The 15155-nt window shown below is 35.4% G+C and overlaps 4 protein-coding genes, 1 long non-coding RNA gene and 1 pseudogene across 14 annotated transcripts in view; 1 reads left to right on the top strand and 5 right to left on the bottom strand.

The window, feature by feature from the left end:
* Positions 1 to 234, bottom strand: part of LOC104735338 (indole-3-acetic acid-amido synthetase GH3.17-like) — a 4105-nt gene extending 3871 nt beyond the window's left edge. For 3 of the 6 annotated variants that reach the window (XR_002034793.1, XM_010455105.1, XM_010455104.2), the window contains exon 1: positions 30 to 234. The gene's annotated coding sequence lies outside the window, so the exon portion shown is untranslated. The remainder of the gene's footprint in view (positions 1 to 29) is intronic. The other 3 variants (XM_019234646.1, XM_019234645.1, XM_010455106.2) reach the window with 2 other exon arrangements.
* On the bottom strand, positions 694 to 3274 carry LOC104735335 (annotated as a pseudogene).
* On the top strand, positions 3801 to 5758 carry LOC104735334 (uncharacterized protein At1g10890-like). Of its 3 annotated transcripts, none has more exons than XM_010455097.2 (5): positions 3801 to 3950; positions 4282 to 4392; positions 4494 to 4538; positions 4936 to 5155; positions 5262 to 5758. In XM_010455097.2, exons 1-5 carry the CDS (start codon positions 3826 to 3828, stop codon positions 5511 to 5513), a joined length of 753 nt encoding a protein of 250 aa, XP_010453399.1. In that variant the 5' UTR covers positions 3801 to 3825; the 3' UTR covers positions 5514 to 5758. The 3 variants fall into 3 exon arrangements, with proteins under 3 accessions (XP_010453399.1, XP_010453398.1, XP_010453400.1); XM_010455096.2 differs by having other exon boundaries at positions 4470 to 4538; XM_010455098.2 differs by lacking the exon at positions 4494 to 4538.
* LOC104735333 lies at positions 8712 to 9201 on the bottom strand. The gene is made up of 2 exons (XR_759448.2): positions 9042 to 9201; positions 8712 to 8948 (listed from the first exon to the last, which is right to left on the bottom strand). It is a non-coding gene; the product is annotated as an uncharacterized LOC104735333 (long non-coding RNA).
* LOC104735331 (ethylene-responsive transcription factor ERF113-like) lies at positions 10353 to 13199 on the bottom strand. Its single transcript, XM_010455095.2, has 2 exons — positions 12537 to 13199; positions 10353 to 11075 (listed from the first exon to the last, which is right to left on the bottom strand). The coding sequence occupies exons 1-2, from the start codon at positions 12628 to 12630 to the stop codon at positions 10531 to 10533; spliced, it is 639 nt and encodes a 212-aa protein (XP_010453397.1). The 5' UTR covers positions 12631 to 13199; the 3' UTR covers positions 10353 to 10530.
* Positions 14418 to 15155, bottom strand: part of LOC104735330 (4-substituted benzoates-glutamate ligase GH3.12) — a 22014-nt gene continuing 21276 nt past the window's right edge. For all 3 annotated transcript variants that reach the window (XM_010455094.2, XM_010455092.2, XM_010455093.2), the window contains exon 5: positions 14418 to 15142. In XM_010455094.2, the coding sequence (XP_010453396.1) occupies positions 14580 to 15142 (563 nt within the window). In that variant the 3' untranslated portion in view covers positions 14418 to 14579. The remainder of the gene's footprint in view (positions 15143 to 15155) is intronic.

Here is a 15155-nt window from a genome sequence, read left to right as displayed (position 1 = left end):
AAAAAAAAAAAAAAAAAAAAAAAAGAGACCTTTGTTATGGCGAGGTGGATGAGCTCTGGCCTCTCACCTTTGTTATGGCGAGATGGATGAGCTCTGGCCTCTCTCTCTCTCTCCAGCAAAAGCCAACGGTGTGCTGTGGCGTAATGTTTGATTTGCCGTAAATTCTTGATATTGATAAACAGATTTGTTATTTTAACATAAAAACCAGAAAATATTTGTTAATTTTTCAGAAAGTGGTTTTAACAAAAGGCTTTGAAACAAACAATGCAACACGTGGTGTGGTGAATATTACGAGGAGATAAGACATAAGCTTTACGGGGGAGGTGACACATCGAACATTTGATGCATGATTTTCTTCTCTATATATATATATTTTTTTTTTCTTCTATATTTTTGTCCTCGAGTGTGACTTTTTTTTTGTCAGTTCTTTAATTTTTGTTAGTGCGACGATTATGACCGTGTCAATACAAAACTGTCTTTTCAGGTTATCTTTAATTTGGATATATTAATATCCGGATAATCGATTAAATGAAAGATCATTAACACGAACGTAAGTGAAGCACAACATATAGTTCACTAGTGTAATTTAAGAAGATCGAAGACATGTGTAAAGAGCGAAAACAAAACCCTTTTGGTATTCAGCGTTCATTTTTGGGTAAGAAATTTATACATTATTATTGAAAAAAATTATCACACATAATGTGACAGCGGTTTTATCTGCTGGGATACATCTCATGTAACTCCCATGATGGAGTTTTCCGGCTAAAATACTCAAAAACAACGTTCGCCTCTAATATTTTCAAGGCTTCTTCACTCGTCACCGATATAGGTGTTTTGTACTGACTCACAGAAGAGCCTCGAGACACGGCGAAATTCATGAGCTCGTCAAAAGTACCACTCCTAACAACTTTAATCTCAAGTGGTCAGAATGAATTCGTTCTTTTCTGTACACAGTGTCAAAAGACTTCTCAATAGTGAAGCAACATTCCTCCAAAACATTCGGGTCGGGCTCGAGCTTTGCGTCCTTGGTTTTGCTCCCGAGTTCCCAATAGAGCACGTAATGTCCTGGAAACGAGGAAAGATCTACACGGCTAGTGAATTCCATGACCATTAGGTCGTATGGCTCTAGTAGGAGCTTCGCGTTTTTCACTGCCTTGAGGAGGTCTTCTTCGTATGTCTTGTCCATTCCGATGCTCAGAACAACATTATGTCTTCCCACGAAACGAACATTTGGCGCATTATTGTGGAAACCAGTCACTCGTAAAACATCACCCACACGGTACCTATAAAGACCTGTTAAATCATATAGAGATCTTGTGAGAGACATAGATTTTTTATGCACATTAAGAAAACAGTAAATGTCTATTTTTTTTTTCTTTTATCATTTTTTTAAGCAAGAACTCTACAAAACAAAATTCTAAAATACATTTTGTTCTGAGGAGAGGGTAAACAAGAAAAAGACTTACCGGAAAACGTTGTGACAACGAGTTCATAATCATGGCCAATTTTAACATCTACAAGATCGACGACCACAGGGTTCTCTACGGGATCATGACAAGTCTTTTGGTCTTTCTCGACCTCTAAGAACTCGAAGTACCCCATACTTGGAATGATAGTGTAAGACACATCACTAGGCTTGGACAGAGGATTGACATTGACACCGACGAAACACTCGGAGCTGCCATACCACGATGAAACCAACGGAAGACTGCCACCATAGAACTCCAGCAATGGAATGTATTGTGCCATGGATCCTGTAATGACGCCTTCAATGCATTTTGCTTTTGGCCATAGTCTCCTCATTATTGCCTCCCATGATTGTTTACTGCATTCTTGTTCGATGAGGTTCGCTAGGTCCGGATTTGGAGCGGTGAGGAACTTAGCAATCCCAGAGACACATTGGGCGTCTGTGATCCAATCACTGAGATGGCCCGTCCTTATGTTTGAGCATAACTCATGCCAGTGGTTTTCTAAGAATTTCATTACTTTGACGACGGTAGAAGCAAAGGGTGCACCGAGGCGAGCTACATTATCGCGTTGTAGAAGCCCACAAAGCAATTGGCAGTACATGCTCTGAGTAGTGTCTACACAAGTCGCAATTTCATGCGGGCTTATTTGTAATTTATCCCTGTAAGATAACAAACACAATAAAGAAACAGTAGTAGCAGCAACAAGGGGCATGTTCACACTCCATGTAAGGGCATGTTCAAACCCCCTGTAAGGGCATGTTCACACCCATGTAACGTGAGTGCCAAGGCTTTATTGATTTTACTATAGAAGTGAGTTGGTTGTGTTCAATCTTTTCAAAATACAACTTATCATAGACATGGCCATTAGCCCAGAGACAGATTTGATTTCTCCGGTCACGAAATAGAACGTGAGAGATTTTCCTTGGTTAAGCCCTTTGATGTGCCTGCAAACAAGTAACAACAATAGGTTTTGGGTTTTACTAACTCTGTTTGGTTTGATATAAAGTGACACACAAGTTGGAGTTTAGGACTTTTTACTTGTAGAGTAGACATCTATACATAGATCCAAACGATATCCTCTGTTCAAATTCCTCTGCTGTCAGAGGAATAAATTTTGGAACTCCTGCTGAAGTACCCGAGCTGCAAAACCAATATCTTCCTTAAATCTTTATATATTCAACACCTCAATTTTAATGTACATATATTATACAAGATTAACAAAGTCAAGTATCAACAAGTTTAAACCTCCTCTTAAGTTTTTTTTGTTTGTAAAAAAGTGGACTTAATTTGGAAATTGCATGTGCATGTGGGTCGATCTCATCTTGGGTTATATAAGACCCAAGATTCAAGTCTCTTCCAGAAACTCTAGTCAATAAAATTTTCAGCTTAGAAATATTTGTAGCTATCATAGATCCACACAGATCCAAAAAAAAAAAGGTGGATCGTTTAATTTGAAGAAACCTGGCCAAGAATAAACTGATGGGTCGATCACAGATGAGATCAGATGGCTCTCCATTAGTGAGACGATCGATATAAAACCTAAAATCTTCATAGGTCACAACGGGTACGTTCTTCTTGAAGCTTTGCTTATCGACTTGACCGTCGAGTAAACCTCTAAGATACTCGGTTTGGGCATTACGTGAAAGTATTGCTTCCAAGACGGAGTCTTGAATCTGCTTTACGTTGGTGGTCACATCATCAAGCATAAACAGGGCAGCTTTAGGGTCTGTTAAATCGAACCTTCGCAACATGCTTGCGCTTGCTGCTTTTGATTTTCTGCAACAAGAACAAAAACAAAACAAAACCTTTTCTAATTAAGTCATCGCGAAATTATTTACAAAAGAGTGAAGTTTTGTTTTGGCGAGGTGGATGAATTGAAAGGTTTGGAGAAGAGATTAGAGAAAACAGTGGAAGGGTGGTGCGGCGATATGTTCGTTGCCGTAAGACTTGTTCTTTTCCCCATAAATAGGATTAGTTAACAGACGATAAGTAAAGAGAATACTATTAATATCCCGTTTTTAGAAAGATTATGATATCCCATTCTTACAAGGATTATGATACTATGGGTATGAAAGTGAACTAATAATGATGGTGGAACATATATATATAACTATGTTACATCCATGTTGGTCGGATGTATGATCATAATCAACATGTACGTAAATAATGTTTGTATTGAACCGGAAACAAGGTCGGTATGTATTGAACCGGAAACAATGTTTGTATTGAACCGGAAACAAGGTCGGTTCAACTTGGGTCTGTCTGTTCGGTTAACAAAACATTGAACCGATCAAATCATCAATTTGGTTAGAAAACCCATTGATTGACCAATCAAAAACATTGAGAGGGGGTGAGAATGGCTCGAAACGACTCGCGATCTAGGTCGCCGTCTCACCGCCGACGATACTCCCGCTCGCCTGTCACTCATCGTAGCAGCCGTCGTACCAGACGCGACCGCAGCCGCTCTCCCTATCAATCAAGGTCTGTAACAAATCTTTTCTTACCTTTTAGATATGTGAGATAAATGTGGAGAAGCGAATCTCTCGGAAGTTATGGTAGATGTGGGGAATTAGGAATTAGGGTTTTGAACCAAGTTTTTGTGAGATTGTTAGTTCTATGTCATAAATTGTTTCACAAATTCCGATATATCAATACAGAACATAGTCTAGAAACTGGCTAGTTTTGTTTCTTTGTAACACTTCAGTTTGGTTAGCCATTAAAGCTCGTAATTTAGCTGGTTAGTGTAGATTAGAAGAAGCTGCTCTATAGTTTTAACACATCTTCATAAGAGTAGTTCTCCAATTTTTTGTAGGCACAAGAAGAGCAGGTCTCCTACACCGAGGCAACGCCAAAGGGATAGAAGTAGTTCATCGGAGCATAAAATTGCGATTGAAGTGAAGAAAGAACAGGAAGACAAGGCTAGGTAATTGATTTTTAAAGTTGTTTTTGTCTTTCAGTTTTGCAGTATGCTTGCTTGCTTCCCCTGTTTTGTGTTTGAAGGCAAGGGAGTCGTTTGTTTTCCAGATTAGGAGATATATTAAAGCTTCTGCACATAATGCAAAGTATTGAGTTAAGTTTGTTGTTCACAGTGACATCTCTATGGACTATGTGGAATATTGCAACTTTGAATGAACGAGTATATGCATTTCTAAGAATTTATTTCCTAGTGAGCAAGTTGACATGTAGGAAAAGGTAATCTATTTCTCCAAGTTTGCAGATGTGAACGAAAAGTGTAGCTCTCTATTGTGTTTATTGACGTAATGTGGAATGTTGGCTGTGAAAAATGTTATCGGAAGTAGAGTTTTGTCTTCTTATCTAGTGTTTGAGCATTAGCAGAAGAACTACTGATCAAATTATGCATTGCGAATGATCTGAATCTTTAAAAGTTTCTCTTGGCTAGTGTTGTCAGAGTTGATCTAACTCTTAACTCTTTTTTTTCTTTTCTTTTTCTTTCTGCTAAATTAAGATTGCAGCATGAGGCTGAGCTCAAACGACTAGAAGAAGAGACTGCACGGCGGATCGAGGAAGCAGTGAGGAAAAATGTGGAGGAAAGGATGAAAACGGAAGAAGTTAAAGAAGAAATAGAAAGGCGGACAAAGGAAGCCTATGAAAAGATGTTTCTTGATGTGGAAATACAGCTGAAGAAAGAAAAGGAAGCTGCTCTAAACGAGGCAAGAAGAAAGGAAGTAAGTCTAGTTGTTTGTTAATGTTGCCGCTCTATATTTGTTTGGTATTATTATATGGTTTTGGAATAGTAGAGGCTAAAGTAAAAATGGGGAAATAATTAATAAGGAACAAGCTCGGAGAGAAAGAGAAGAGCTGGATAAGATGTTAGAAGAAAATAGTAGGAGAGTTGAAGAATCACAGAGGAGAGAAGCAATGGAACTTCAACGTAAAGAAGAGGAAAGGTATCGGGTATTGGAGCTGTTGCAGAGACAGAAGGAGGAGGCTGCAAGGAGAAAAAAACTGGAAGAAGAAGAAGAGATTAGAAATTCCAGAAAGTTATCAAATGGAAACAGATCACGATCCAAGTTGCACTTCTGAATTGGTTTATAATTAAGGAAACATTGATTGATGAGAGAGTCAACAAGTCTGAAGAAGCTTTTCGACTTATTAATATCAGAGAGTATAGAAAGATACAGTTGACTGACTCATACAGTATCTAGCTGACCCTTCTTAGAGCTTTGTTGTTTCACTATGTTGTTTATCATTGGAAAAAAATAAACCAGTCCCCGTTGTTTATCGTTGCACTTGCACCTTTCACTTTCTCTATGTTCTCTTGGCCTTGATACTGAGTTCTACCTCATCCTTGTCTACCAATAATATTTGTTTTTCTTTTCAACCCATGAAGCACAATTCTTTAGATATGAATAAGTTAGGCGGGCTTTTGGCGGTCAAAGATTTTGATGGATGGGCCGGGCTGGATCTTAAAAAAGCCCGTTATAATATGTGAAGAGAAATTGTAAGAAAAAAAAAGAGTGATCCATTCCAGTCAAAAAGCTTATGTATATAAAGTGATCATGTTATTCACGTACCTAAGTCTTAATTATAGCTATCAATTGGCCGGACCTCCCATCAAAATGCCCATGTCCATATACATATAGGCTGACCATAGTCGGACAAAAAAATAAATGGTATATTTGGATATTTGATCATTTTTGTCCATTGACCATATGGACTTAACCAAATGGACAATAGGTTGCTCACTTACCAAAATGAGAAATTCTATTTACAACTAAATAATTTTAAATTATTATATTTTATATTTATAAATTTTTATTTTCATAAAATACATTTATAATTTTTTTTTCATAAAACAGATAAATTATTGTATTTGTGGAAAAGTGATTTTACGATTTTAGCGGAAAAACACAGTTTTACTGTTTTGGCAGAAAAACGTAATTTTACGGTTTTGGCGGGAAAACACAGTTTTACGTTTTTGGCGGGAAAACGTAATTTTACGGTTTTGGCGGAAAAACGTAATTTTACGGTTTTGGCGGAAAAACACAATTTTACGATTTTGGCGGGAAAACACAATTTTACGATTTTGGCGGGACAACGTAATTTTACGGTTTTGGCGGGAAAACACAGTTTTACGGTTTTGACAAAAAATGTGGATACTCTAAAATTTTGGTTTTGAGGAGAAACTGTAATTACATAATTTTCCATCAAACTCATAATTTTAGAAGAGAAATAACAAAAAAAAATTAGATTTTATAAAAGAAACAACAAAATAAAATTCAGATTTTATAAAAGAAAATAACAAAAATAATACTCAGATTTTATAAGTGAATAACAACAAAAATAAATTCAGATTTTATAAAAGAAAATAACAAAAATAAAACTCAGATTTTATAAGTGAATAGCAAAAAAAATAACAAAAATAAAATTCAGATTTTATAAGTAAATGATAATAGAAAAAAGATGGGCTGTCCATGGTCATGACCAATGGTCTTAATGGACATGGATACTTTGTGGACCATTGTCCATTTGAGACTGTCCAACTTTGATCCATGCAAAAGAATGTCCAGATGGACTCGCCCAAATAATCCATGGAGGGACCATTTGACAGTTCTAGTCTTAATGAATGGTAATATGATATTTTTTTTAGATAGTCTTTGACATTCTGCTTCCGTGAGCAGTGAACTTATTCCTCTTGTCATGTATTTTAAGTATAAATAACCAACAATACTAAAACAAAATATATGACAAAAGAGAACCGATACAAGTATACAAAGCATTCTTCTGAGTTCTGACTTTAAGAGTTATAACCATAAACTTGAACAAATTCTAAAACTGTGCCATTCAAGTCCAAAAAGTCCTAATAGTTTAAATTTATGCAATTGGGAGTTGGGACCACGTTATAAACTCATGACTACTCAAGCATATTTCCCTTATGTTTTTGATTGCTACGAGGCTACTATATAACATACCCCACAAGATGAATATTTGAGATAAAAGATGCACGTACATGAGTATATATATATATTGATTATTGAAATCTATCTAAATTATATAAGAACTGCGATCTTCATGTGCATGCGAAGATCATCATTGTTATTATCTGGGGGACTCTCAACGGAATCAACGCAAAGCAGCCGCAATATTTGAATTTTCGAAGCCGAAAGCATGATGTCAAAGTCTCTTGTCAGAGATTACCGTACGCCCAAGTCAATATCGAAAAGGATTACTTTTTTTTTTTTTTGACAATAAAAAAATCAAAAAAAAAAAAGGATTACTTGAAAATAGATTCGGAACTTCTCTCGTTATATCATTTTCGAGGTCTCATGTTTTCAGAAAATAGCATTTCACTTTCTGAAAGTAATATTTATTTAGGGACAAATTTGTCAAATTGTTAAAATGAGATCTAATTATCAGAAAAATCGCATGTATTAATGACGAAATTAAGGAGATGACTATATATATGAGGCTGAAATGGGTTTTATATATCAACTGTTAAAAATGTGATTCATCTTTTTAGGCTGACACGTCAAATAATTATAAATATTTGCGACACAAAACTAGACTTTTGGATGCATGCGTGTGTAAAGTATCTTCAAATGACAACGTAGTGCAAAGATTATGTATTCTATAGCGCTAGTATCATAGAAAATCGAGTTGAAAAATGTCTCTGTGAAAATATGTGTCGTCTAGTGAAACTTATTAAGTTTATGGAAAGAATAAAGAATTGGTAAAGATCGATATTGGGATTGAAAGATGATCATTAGACTGGGTCATGGGATCTGGAAGGATGGCCCTCGAAATACACTTGACGTAAACCAAGTGGGACGGGACCCAATTCCTCCTTTGCCTTTGCGCATGCGTTACTCTGTAGAAAAGCTCTTTACTTATCCTTTCTACATCATCTCATCTAAGCTCATGTCGTAGTATCAATTATCAACCCCCACCCAAAAAAATTCTCAAATATGTAATTTTTAAAATATCTGCGTATGCAAATTTTTATTATTTATCACCCGTACGATTCAGAGAAAAAAAAAACTTAAGTATTTTGTCATATTAATGGATAAAATTAATAGTGTATTTGGAATATATGCAGAATATATTCTGAGACGATCACGAGAGGGAGGCCAATCAAAGTCGAGATAGAATAATGAAAAGAGATACACGGTGTTTAAAGTACTATCTCTGGTGGGGCAAGCTCGATCTAAATCTCAATACCAAGTTTGCTTGTCCTACTCTCACATAGTCACATGTATATCAATAATAATAAAACATGAAACATAAGCCACGAATATATATCATCCGCAACCAAGAGAGAACCACAATATCAGTACTCAGTTTTATACTCTTACCACTCAACAACAATAAATCATGATTTAGAAAGTTTCTTGATGTGGATAACATGATAGGGAACTTTACATGGTCATATTCCCATCTTGCGGATAGCGGAAGAGAGACAAGAATACTCTCTATTCGCCCTCCTGTTTTCAGACCAAATGTTGTTCCGCGATCATAAACCTTTGTTTTTCACCATCAGTAACAAACCATAATAAGTGGTTTCAAGAGATATCAAACAGAAAGAAAAAACAAAGTTAGTAGCATCTAATTTACCAAGTTGAATTCAACATATAGACCCCTTCTCAGTTGTTGCCACGCCTTATGCTGATCGTTGAATGGTGTGTCTTTACGTTTCTCTATTATGGGTATATATGCTGGTATCACTGAGCTTGCACATTCTGCAAAAATTACCTCTGAATTCAAGCAAGCCAACTAAGAAGTTTCACTTTTTCAAAAAAAAAAAGAATATATATAATCTATCGAGTACGATTCATGCATAGATGCATGTACACAAAAATGCGTTCTAAAAAAAGACACATGAATATGTGGACAGATAAGGCTCACTTTTGGGTTGGGGATTGCGATATTTTTGGTTAAACACGTTTTTTGTTCTTTAAACGATTAGTGATTGCGATATTCGTAGTGATCGTCTGAGATCGTTTCAGCACACTTAAACTAGAAAGAAGATTCCCCTTCTCCCCCAAAACTACAAAAGAAGATTTGTTTGACCTAGTCAATCCTTATCTGTCTTTTTCTTCAATTAACGAGGTTTACCTATGTAAGAAATGAAACTATCTTTTTATCTTGATATAGTTCAAACAATGTCCCAGACGCGCCAAGGTCTTAAAGTCTGGTAATATCTCGTGTACCGGTGTTCAATTTAGAACCTTAAAGCTCCTCCGATCCTATAAATTTCATATTGAGAAAATTATTGTACGTGAAAAAAGAAAACTAACAAACAAAACATTTAAGTATCTATGCGAACTATACATAGTGTGGGGAGGATCTATATCGAGAGGGACCACGACTAAACCTCGAGGAAAATTCCCCTTTTGTCTTTTTGTAATTCAATTTGATTTTTCTCTTAGTTTATTTTTTTAACCGAATCTGTTATATATCACCCAAATTTGGTTAATGATTTTTGCTGATAGCTGAGAAAAATAAGCATGAGGAAGAATACTGCATTAGTAGTAATCTTGTTCCTATTATTTCATGTTATATTACTTTTACTACATGTAAACAAGTTGTTTTGATGCATTTACACGTTAGTTTTCTGTTTCAGTTCAGTATACGTAAATTAGGATAGTGGCATATATTAATAGCTAGGACTGCTTGCACTTGGAAAAATATATGATATTAGGTATATGATTACTAGATATTTGGAGTTCTCTTCTTAAAACCATGTTAATTAATATCTATAATTTTTCTCGATCAATAATCCAAACCTCTTTCCTTCTTTCAAACACCAACTTCTATTATGATTAGGGGTTTTATCTATATGTGTATTGCAGTTCATGTTCATTGAGGTTATTGATGATACACAAGCTTTACGACCGACGGATCAGAGTGACATGTCTCAGAGAATTAAACTTCAGCAAATCCAAATTTTACTAAAAATAACGAAACAAAAACAAAATGTTACACATGCCTCTCGTTCATTTATATTTTCGGTGCAACAAAGGTTGCGAAAAAATAAATGAAACGAAGATATATATGGTAGCGACTTATAATATTGATTCGACCGAATATGTATAAAATTAGATTATTCTCTTGGATAGTTATAATAATGGTAACCATAGCTCCTCTCTTCTTCTTCCCGCTGCTGCTGCTGCTGTTGTTGTTGTTGTTGTTGCTGCGTCTGTTGTGAAGAAGAAGAAGATGAAGAAGGCGTTGAGAAGGGCTGACTAAAGAGACTCGACGTGTAGTACGATAAATCAACTTCATTGTTACTCGTGAGCAATTGAGCGTACTGAAGTATGTCTTGGTTATAAGTCACTGGCCACGAAGTAGTAGTAGAAGATGGATCAGCAGGCTGAGGAGGAGGTGAGTTCATTGATTCACTACCTCCTCTTGGGGCATGAGTAATGGTTGTGGTGCTAGGGCCTTGTACTCGTTCAGGGAAGTTTAGTTTAGCTTTGGTGCCTTTGAATTTGAGGGCGGCTCGATCGTAGGCTAAAGCAGCTTCCTCTGCTGTCTCGAAAGTCCCAAGCCAGACACGGGCTGCTTTCTTTGGATCGCGGATTTCGGCAGCCCATTTACCCCATGGTCGCTGCCTTACGCCTCTATAGTGTCTTCTTCTTGGTTGATCTTGCAGAACATGACATAAGAATAAAATTAATTACATATTGCATGTGCAATCTACATGCATGAGAAGAATTATATGACGTGTGTGACTATAACGATTAGTTTTAGCAAAGAATATTTGAAGAGAATATTAATTAGTTTAGTACTATTTACGACTTCAAAGAAACAAAAAAAATGAACGATCTAATTAACTAAAGATGATGCATACAATAATACTTAAACGCATCAACTATGCGATTTCATGGTCCGAACTTTCCACAATATACTATATACTATTCCTCTCATAAGATTACATTTTTAGATGGAATTATATATACGGGTGATCAGTCCTGCAATCCAAGTGTATATATCTTGGATTACTAGACATTTGTAATGAACCAAAATCATACAAATTATAAATGATTTTCTACCAATCAAAGCTTGAATCATACACTCGAGTCGAGTAATTGATTCAATATTATATTTATTACAACCAGCGTAATTTTCTTTGTTTTTCTTGTCAAACAAGCGAAAGTCAAACAGCTACATAATGACACTAAAATCCACAAAAGTAAACTAAAACTAATCAATTTAAGATCCATTCTCACAAGGAATCGTCATCAATTCAAAATGTTTCCCAATTTTAAGTTTTTACCGTATTTAGAAAGACTAACTGGATATTTGTTTCTATATATGATTATTTTTCGGGTGTCCTTTTTGTTTTTTTTAAAGGATGACATATTATTAAAATCTAACTTAGTATTCAAATAACAAAATTTGATTTTGTGATTAACACTCAATACAAGTATAAACTACGACTTGATTTTTGATTAAGACTTTGCACCTGAGTCGTTTGACATTTTGGCTTCTAAGTTCTAATTCTAAGTAACGCACCGAAAAAACGAGTTAGTCATGTTGAAAAACCTCAAAGTAATGATAAAAAGGACAACCATAAAGTTGACAGAGAATGATGATATATATCTAAGACAAAGGAACATGCGTGGTCAAAATTACTCTATCTAGTTAGGTAAGAAGAAGCCATATGTAGGTTATATATATGTTTGAGAGTTTAAGACATGAGGTTAATAAAATATATGAAGCTAGTACTTTCAAAAAAAAAAGAAGATCTAGTAGATGTATTAAAAGAAAAGGATAGACACGTAGTATCCTCCTGATCGGTGATTCAATTCAAAAACAAGAAGGAAAGTTCTTTACGGAAAGTAAATTAAATGACAGATGCATTGAACTTGAGGTACTTCAAATCGAACCTAACCTATACAAATTCCTTTCTTCCCCCAAATTTAATTATTAACTAAGAGAATCGATAAAAGGCTTATTAATAGTAAGTCTTTAGTTAGTTAACTTATTATATAACCAAGTTACATCAGCTAGCTAACAAAAACAAAAATAAAGACTTAGCTGTTCTTAGAGACAGATGATCAAATTCAAAGCTATATGTATAGAGTTATAGTATTACTTAATTACCTTGGTCTTGTTGAAGTTGATCCGATTTATCAAGCTCTTGTTTGACCAGCGGGTCTGTCGGGTTCTCGATGGCACGGCTTAGAGCGGAGACCATGGCGGTGACATCAGTCTCGTTCCAGGACGGATTATCATCCGCCGCCGCCGATGTTTCCGGTGGAACCGGTCCCTTTCCATACCTCCGATCCACTTTTACAACAAATGATGAATTTCACACGTATATGTAAACAAACACACGCACAAGCAAACAGAAAGAACAACTAGCACGGGTGTGTAATATAGACTTTGAAAGGAACTAAGTTGTAGGAGAGGGAATCTGGGGAATGACTAGGACATGGAGCTTTGGCTAGGTGATGAACAAGTAAGTAATCGGGAGCAAATAAGGGTTTTCTTTACTTAAGGCTATGATGTGATATTATGAGGAGGAAAGAAGAGGTGACAAAAGGGTTTTTATAAAGAGAAGGATCTACAAGAAAAGTTGATATAATATATAGAATTATTAAAACCTTTGGAATGGTGCGGAGTGGGACCGTTCTTTGAGTTCATAGTTCTCTACGACTTCTCTTTTTCTTTTTCTCAATCTTTTTATTTTTGGGAGCTTATTAGCTTCGCATGTTTTGGCAGCAGTGTTATGCACAAACTAGGAATGAGTGCGGATCCAACATTCTGATCTTTCTTCTTTTTCTTTTTAGAAAAAACAAATATAAATAATTGCAACTGTTTTAATGTCATTGATATTATTTTTTTGTATTCGTTCCAATATTTCAATTGGTTATTGAATACCATATATATAAATATCCATTAAAATTTTGAAATTTGATCGTATATTTGATTTTTTTATGTTCAAATTTAAAAAAATTCACACAATATTAATGGAATATATATGCATCAAAATACGAAAAATTATGCAAAAAAATAGGATTTGGAAAACGGATGTGTTATGGACCTTATGGTACCAAGTGAAAGACTAGACAATGATCAAACTTGTGATTTATTTATTTTGCTTACATATATGGTTATGCACAAAATCAATTGACATCTATTACCTAAGTGGAAAGGATATGGAGACATGAAAATACAAGGATTTTGGAAATGGTTAGGTTGAAGGTGGCCGAGGTCAAGAAGAAAAAGTTCAAGATCTTTACGATATCACATGGATCTTTAGGTCTCCGCATGCGATACTTGAAACTTGTTTGGTATCAATGTTAATTAGTTGCATTTGCTCATGTCATGTCATAGCTAAGTTTTTGAAAAAAAATGTCTCGGAGCTTCAAGTTTACAGAGATTCTCTGAGCTTCATATTTTCACCCGTTTTCTATTGATTCAAGATAGCAACTGCCCCACCATTATGCATTTGTGTCCTTGCTATAGCTTCACCGATGGAGTGAATAAAACTGAACCAATTTAAACTAAAAAAAAAAAAAATTGATGAAAACCATTTTTTTTTTAATTTCGATTAATTTTGAACCAAATAAAACCGAAATCAAACAAAACTGATCAAATGTGTAACTGAACCAAACCAGACTGAATAATCCAATATTTGATTATAGATTATCTATCATATGTTAAACATATTATATTAAATAAATAATTACTTATATATTTAGTTGCTTAACCGGAAATAAAATAAATAAACCGAATTACATCAAAACCAAACTACAAATGGTTAAATTGGTGTTCGTTTCTAGGAAAGCGATTTTTATCGAAAAAAAAAAACGAACCGAAACAAAACAAAATCGGATTGTCCCCCTAGTTATTTTGGTAGTCATGGACTCATGGGCTCAGGTGGGTGAAGTGTAATGAAAGGTTTGGTTTCATCTCAAAGCTTTATCTATTTTCCAAGTCCATTAAAGTTTCCATCTCAAACTTCGGTTCAGAGGCAGATTTAATAAAATGCTCTGTTTCTCATTGTAGTGTTCCAGCTTACAGAGGAAAATTAAACAAGGACTTAATCAAAATATATATTCAGACAAACTAGTACACATCAAATTTATTGAAACCACAACAAATCACTTGAACCCATATATATTATCCAAGGAAGAACAATCAAGTACTGAAGAACTTGGCTACCACACATGTCTCCAATACTTGTAAGGCTTTCCCTGACTTAATGCATCTGGGAGTCTTGTATTGACCGGTGGAAGCACCTTGTGAGATGAAAAAGTCCATGAGAGAATCAAACGTTCCTTGACGCACCACTCTTATCTCCAGAGGTCCGACCGATCCATCTCTGAACCTACATCTCTTGTAAACATTATCAAGCGACTCCTCCATTACCATACAACACTTGGAGAGCGCCTCTTCATCGAGCTCAAGCTGTGTATTCTTCATCTTCCCCTCACCCTCTTTAGCCTTTACTTCCAAGTAAACCACGTAGTGACCGGGAAATGTCGAGGTGTCAGCATAACTGGTGAAGTCTTCTAGAATGAGACCTGATGACTCGAGTACTAGCTTTGCTTGACCCACAGCCTTAAACAGATCTTCTTCATTAGTTTTATCGGAGTCGATGCTTAAGAGCACGTTCTCTCTTCTTACAAACTTAAACTCAGGTGCGTTGTTGTAGAAACCAGTCACCAATACAATATCTCCCACTCTCATCCTATACAATCCTGAACAAAAAAA

Source organism: Camelina sativa, chromosome 13, assembly GCF_000633955.1.
Source record: "Camelina sativa cultivar DH55 chromosome 13, Cs, whole genome shotgun sequence".
Classification (NCBI taxonomy): domain Eukaryota; kingdom Viridiplantae; phylum Streptophyta; class Magnoliopsida; order Brassicales; family Brassicaceae; genus Camelina; species Camelina sativa.
This window is presented reverse-complemented; position numbering and strand designations above follow the sequence as displayed.

Bases quoted from the DNA above. Each gene is read 5' to 3' on its own strand.
- LOC104735334 (XM_010455096.2), top strand. From the start codon at position 3,826: ATGGCTCGAAACGACTCGCGATCTAGGTCGCCGTCTCACCGCCGACGA. The intron at 3,951-4,281 runs GTCTGTAACAAA...AATTTTTTGTAG, and splicing joins CGCTCTCCCTATCAATCAAG to GCACAAGAAGAGCAGGTCTC. The intron at 4,539-4,935 runs GTTAAGTTTGTT...TGCTAAATTAAG, and splicing joins CACATAATGCAAAGTATTGA to ATTGCAGCATGAGGCTGAGC.
- LOC104735331 (XM_010455095.2), bottom strand. From the start codon at position 12,630: ATGGTCTCCGCTCTAAGCCGTGCCATCGAGAACCCGACAGACCCGCTG. The intron at 11,076-12,536 runs GTAATTAAGTAA...ATGTTCTGCAAG, and splicing joins TCAACTTCAACAAGACCAAG to ATCAACCAAGAAGAAGACAC.